This window comes from Gavialis gangeticus, unplaced genomic scaffold (assembly GCF_001723915.1).
Source record: "Gavialis gangeticus isolate Ggan-Ray unplaced genomic scaffold, GavGan_comp1, whole genome shotgun sequence".
NCBI lineage: Eukaryota > Metazoa > Chordata > Crocodylia > Gavialidae > Gavialis > Gavialis gangeticus.
In genome coordinates, this window is record NW_017729031.1 from 28,584,134 (window position 1) to 28,590,333 (window position 6,200).

Genomic DNA, 6,200 nt, shown 5'->3' on the forward strand with positions numbered 1-6,200 from the left:
GTGAAAGTTTCTCTCAGGCGTGTAATCCGCTCTGTTGAACAGGTATGCCCATATTATTCTAGCCAGAGGTGACCAAACTGCAGCATGCATACCCCTGCTGGGATCAGAGAACTCTTCTCACCTTGAATGATTGCACGAGCACAGAGGTTTTCTGGCTGATTGTGTCCAGTAAAGGTAGCCTCTGCATGGCATGAAGCACAGTGGCAGATAGGGAGGGAAGCAGAAGGCAGAGCAGCAGATCAGGCAAGGAGCACAGGGCAGGAAGCAGCAAGCAGAGGAGCCATTTGGGCAGGGGAAAGGGATCAGAGTGGCACTCAGGGAGGATGTGGGGCTAATTTGTGACACACCTGCCAAAAAGAGGTTTAGCCCCACTCCTGACAACATAGCTGTTTTAACTTGTCCGCATCTTTAAAACGAAAGCAAATTTCTGTACTTGTGTATCACTTTCAGTGCTATTTTTCAAAGGGTAGGGCTCGCTGTACACCCAGTACAGCACAGTGCAAACAGCATCGCAAGTGCAGATAAGCAGACAGGGGCATCTGATGTCAGTTGTGCTCTGCTGCTGCTATAAAGCAGGGCTGTCCAAACTGCAGTGGCCCAATGTGTCCTGTAAGTGCCTAAATCATGGTTGACAGGGCCACAGGTTCTGTGGCAGGGCAAGCAGTAGCGGCACGCCCTGCCCCACAGCTGTGTCGGTGTAGCCAGCACCCCAGGAATTAATGCCACTATTGCTTGCCCTGGTGCACCATTGCTTTCCCTCCAGGCTGAAGTCCCCATTGGGGTCACCTTTCAGTAATGGTAGTGTTAACCCTGTGGGTGCTGGTCAACCCACTGCTGAATCTCTAGGTCGAGATCCCTGTTGGGGAGGTCTTTTGGCACTGGGGTAAGCGGAGGCAATGTAATCAGCACATGGAAGTTAACGCCACTGCCATTCACTCCACCACCAGAGGTGGGTGGCGTGGCCTGAGAAAATCCCTGCAGTTCAGATCTTGCCAACCCAAGAGTTAGACAGTCTTGCTATAAAGGATAACACGGAGGCCTGACCAGAATTGCAGAACAGTGGTTTGTAATGGTTGTAGGAGCTGCCTGCTCACTGCAGCTCTCAGCTCTTTCATAGTTTCATATTTGTTAGGGGCTGGAAAGGACCTTACAGATCATCGGGTCCAGCCCCCCTGCACTTGGGCAGGAAGACTGCTGAGATCAAAGGACTCTTCTTACCTTGAATGATTGCACGAGCACAGAAATTTTCTGGCTGATTGTGTCCTTTTCTTAAACTGTTTGACCTGTGGGGAATGTTCAGCCCATGATATTGTCCTTGTTACCTCTGCTTGCGCCCTTGTGTGCTAGGCCAGATTTAGATGCCAAGGTCCAACAGTTTAAGTATGGAACATAGGCCAAATCTGCTTTCAGTAGATTGAATAAGAATGCTGTCACTGATTTCAGCAGGATGAAGTTTGGCCCTAGCATCATTAGAGCAGTGATATAAGTTTGGATTGACATTGGTATGAGGGAGATCAGAAGGCTTTCTTTGAATCTAAAGAAATTTCATTCACGCTGAAGCTACTTTAGCTTTTACATTAGTAAAGCAAGGAAGTTTATTATTTCTTCAACTATTTTAACAGTAACTTTCTATTGAACCTATTGATGATGTCCGTTTAATAACTGATGGTGTGATAGGGCAAAGCGAGCAGAATTAGTTTATTAATTACTAACTATTTTTACCTGGTATAACCTCAGTGTTAGGTAATAGCCAGTAGACGCAGTCCAAGGAATGCTTGCTAGAAATTCCTCCATTTTTTAGTTATAAAAATGCTAATCTTTTCTCATTTTCTGTGAACCACACAGTGTCCCAGTGTTCAACCCAAGTTTGACCTCCTCCTCAACGATCCTTGGGTCAGCAGACACAGGACTCAGAGGCGGTTTCAACAGACAGCTTGCAAGGTAATTTGAAGCAACCAAAATTCAGTCTGAGAATAACACTTGTGAGCTAAAAGTTTCTATCCTCAGAGAGCCAACCAAGGTAGCCAACAATCAACACTAACATGTTGTACCTTTAGCACCGTTAACAAAATCTGTAAGTAATTAGAATAGGTCAATATAAAGCAGACATAAAATGCTAACAGTTCAAAACATAGAATTTTTACAAAAAAGTAGAAAAAGGAAAGAAGACAGACAAAATCATTTTTTCCAAATGTGAACAAAAAGGTGGTTATTGAAACTAATCACATTGATTTTACGTGGCCACCCTACAGTTCTGTCACTCGCTCGCCACAAATCCAAATGCAACAGCCAGTAGAGAGTCTCAATCTCTTGGTGGCCTCAGAGCAGAGTTAGATACATGTCTTAAAGATGTAATTTAGTGAAACTCAAGTTATGTGCAATCCAGGCAGAAATCTGTGGTCTGTGACCTGTTCAGGTGATGATATGGTCTAATGATCCTTTCTGGCCTCAGTATCCATGAATCCCTGCTACCAGAATAACATGCAATGCTTTGTAAAAGGAAAAATTTCCTTTAGGGTTGACTCTTGTTTTACAGGGGCCATACCAAATCCGTTGCCCCACTCCAGCAATTGGATTCCTATAGGAAGATCTGGGTATCCATATACACCCAGGTATATGAGCAGGGCCTGTATATGCCATTTGCATGTAAAATAGTTTTATATTTTGGATATACCTGCCACATATACCGCCCTCCCCCACCAAAAATAACCTAGGAAAAATTCTAAAATGGATGCATATGTCAAAAAAAATCCTGTCACCAGAAGTCCAAGTGGCTTTTGTAGGATAAATAATGTTGCGTGTACTATGAATCAGCATAAACGTAGATTATTTAGTTTATTATTAACTGGAAATCTTTAAACAATTATTATAGATCCTGATTCAGTGCCGGCTAAATCGCATCTTACTTTTGTTTCGTGAACTAGTGAAAGACACCAGAAGGCAAAGGGCTGAGGAAAGCTCCATATCAGGTAAAGCATAAGATAAAATATTTGCCTTTTGGCTAATCTGAATTCATGTTGATTATCACAGGCACTCACACTCTTGCCCACTTTCTTACTCATACACTCCCTCTCTCACACTTACTCACACTCACAAAGAAATAATCCCTGTTCAAGAATTTATAATCAGAAGACGTGAGTATTACCTGACAGGTGGACAGAGGTGATTTCCATGAGCAACATAGGTGGTTATTTGTAGGGCAGGGTGATACCTTAAAGGCTAGCATCTGATGAAATAGTCAGTCACCTGTGAAAGCTCACGCCTCTCTGAACCAGTTACTTTCTAAGATGTCACCCTGTCCTACCTTCTGCCTGGAGAAATGGAGAGGTGTAGTCAGCATAAATAGATGCATTGTGCCTAATTCATGCACATTCTTTACAAGCATTGAGAACAGCTCTAATTATTAGGATCCTTGCAGTGTATCCATTGTTACTTGGGAGGTCATCAGGTAGGATGTTGGTCTTGAGGGGGAAGAGGTGGTATGGACCCTCAACTCAAGCAGAGGAGCCCCTTTCATGAAGAGCAGTGTAGAAGGTGTGAACAGGTGTGTTTGAAAAGCAGACAAATAGGTAGGCAAGACTGGCATCACTTATGGAGAGGAAGAGGCTAGAAGGAGTGCAATAAGACAAGGCAGAGTTGGGGAAAGATCTCGAATGAAAGGAATTGGTAATATGTGTGAGGAGGGAACTAGAAGGGGAAAAGCCAGACTTCCAGTGCCGACAAGGTTCTTTGTGCCGTTACTTTTATCTTCTGAAACTTTTCCTGTACATATGCTCACCAGTATTTGCATGGTATCAGTCTGGGATCTGGATGAGCTACAAAACATAGTGGAGCATTTCCATATAAAGTAGTGGAAGTGTTACTACAGAGAAGTTACTCACTTTATAACAATCAGGAAAGGAAAGGGGTTTTTGATAAACCATAACCAGGGCCAGCCTTCAAGACAGAGGTCTTGGCCTTAGCCAACAGTGGGAGTTTTATGGCTTTCAGTAGAAAGGATACATATGACTTAAATATGTGTCCTGCACACAGTTGAGGTGAAGCAAATGGAACACAGTGCTTTAGCAAGGGAGAAAAGAAGACAAGAGGTCAAAAATGCCTGGTAAGGGGAGTTTGAGACTGGCTTGTTATTAGATCTTCGTGGTAATCTTAGCACTGTGAGTCTTCAGGTTAAAAGCCTGTTTGTGGCTTGATGTATCCTAACTGAGTTATCTTACCATTTATTACAAGATTTTGGTTCTTTTCCCACACATGGCAGAAAACAGCATTTTCAAAGCCTTGATCACACCTATGGGTGAGGAGCAAGACAACATCACTTCCAGCTTGTCTGTGAGTCGCGTATTACCTTTTGACTTCCCCATGTACCATCCGCCTCAGAGGTCTGATGAACTGGTAGGTAGCATGGTTACAATGGCAACAGATAAAGTATGGTGGGTCTAGTTCTCTTTTACACTGAGGCTATCTTACCCTACTTTGAGACTTTAAATAGGCTTTAATATGGGGATAAATATAACACACAGAGTGGGGCAAAATAGCTTGGCTTGGGATATTTTGTCCAGATCAATAGATATTATAGTTGAAGTACCATTAACACCAGTCAAGCTACAGTAGTTTATAGATTATATTACAGACCCCCCCTTGTCTTTGGGGGGGGTCTGTATAATTGAGGCTGGACCTGAGCTCTCCACCTTTCCCATTTCAAGAATAGTTGAACAACTCCTCTTCATTTTGAATTGATGCAGAGATAGAGAAAGGTGATGAAAACCACACAGCTGGATGCCTCTTGCTTACAACTGCAGGGCATATGGGACAAGAGGTGCACACACAGCAGTGTTATGTGAAGAAGCAACCCGGCTCTGAGGTCACTGTAGATTAACCTTCATGTTGCAATTTTAAAGTAGTGGTCAGGACATGTGACCAGACATTTTAATAACTGCGGTTCCTAGCTCATCCCTAGCATTTTACATCAGAAGATTGCAAAATGCTTTACAAAGGAGATGGATGGCATTGTCTCAATTTTACAGCTAGGGAAGCACAGAGAGAATTGTTTTGCCGAAGGTCACTGGATGAACCAGAAATAGAACCCAGATTTCCTAAGCCCCAGTCCAGCATTTTACCTGGTAGGTCTCCCCTTATTCAGCCACTACTGTAGTAGTTGCCTTACAGATACCTCTGCTACAGAGTTATAGACTTCTGTATTCAGACAAAGGCAGGGTCACGAACATGGCCAATCCCATTGGAGGCCTTTCTAACCTTCTCAGCTAAAGCCCCCAAGGGCAGCACCTACCAGAAAGATGTCTGTGGGCCCATTTGAGCTGGTGCTTGGATACATATCCGAAACTCCATGGACTATATAATCAACGGAGACTCCTTCAGCATCACAGATACTGGAGAACTCATCTGCAAAACAAAGGCTCTTCATTCAACCCAATACATTTATTAAAAATTATGTTGAAATAGTGAAAAGAATAGGGAATTTTTACATTGTAGTAGCTGATTTTTTTTTACTGTTGCGAAGTTCGCAGCAGCACACCGATGACTAGGAGTGACTGAAATATAATTTTTCAGCAAAAAACCAAAAGGACTGAAATGTCTACCAAAAAAGCAGGGAGGAAATGTGTGCAAGATTCTTCCCTTGTGTTCAACTGGCTGAATCAATGGCTTATTTTGTCTGAAAGAGAAAATGCTCATTATGCTTTTGTGTCTTATGTCTGAAAAAAAAAATGCTCATTATACTCTTGTGTCTTAAAAGACTGTGTGTTGTTGCAGGCTCCTGATGCTCTTGGCCCAGTTTCTCTCAAGCCTTTAGACATGAAAATCAAACATTTTCATCCCTTCTACAATTTGCAGGTCAGCCACTATTACTTGTGCAGCTGTCTCAAGTTACTTTATTTCAGCAGGGCTAATTTGACATAAGACATATGGTACCACATTTGGTGCCTAATCACTGGCCTTCTGCTCAATGAGAGCTTCCCCTGCGTATAAGCTAGTTGCATGTAAGGGCTGGTGGATCAGACTGTTAGTGTTTTGGGTCAGTTTTAAGTATGGCCTCATCGGGAATACTCTGCCCCATTCTGGTGGTCTGTGTTCAGGGAGAAAAAACTCAAACTGGAGGAAGTGCTGAGAAAGGCCTCTAAGGTAATGAGGGAGATGGAGGGTCTCTCTCATGGCAGGAGACTAGAAGTCCATGAAGGTAAGGG

The 6,200-nt window shown here is 43.1% G+C and overlaps 1 protein-coding gene across 3 annotated transcripts in view; it reads left to right on the forward strand.

Annotated features, from left to right (window-relative positions):
- The window catches only part of CFAP221 (cilia and flagella associated protein 221), a 52,331-nt gene that overhangs the window by 33,401 nt on the left and 12,730 nt on the right, over positions 1-6,200 (forward strand). For 2 of the 3 annotated variants that reach the window (XM_019522540.1, XM_019522538.1), the window contains exons 14-17: positions 1,846-1,941; positions 2,873-2,969; positions 4,256-4,392; positions 5,770-5,850. In XM_019522540.1, coding sequence (XP_019378085.1) covers positions 1,846-1,941; positions 2,873-2,969; positions 4,256-4,392; positions 5,770-5,850 — 411 coding nt within the window. The remainder of the gene's footprint in view (positions 1-1,845; positions 1,942-2,872; positions 2,970-4,255; positions 4,393-5,769; positions 5,851-6,200) is intronic. The other variant, XM_019522539.1, reaches the window with a different exon arrangement.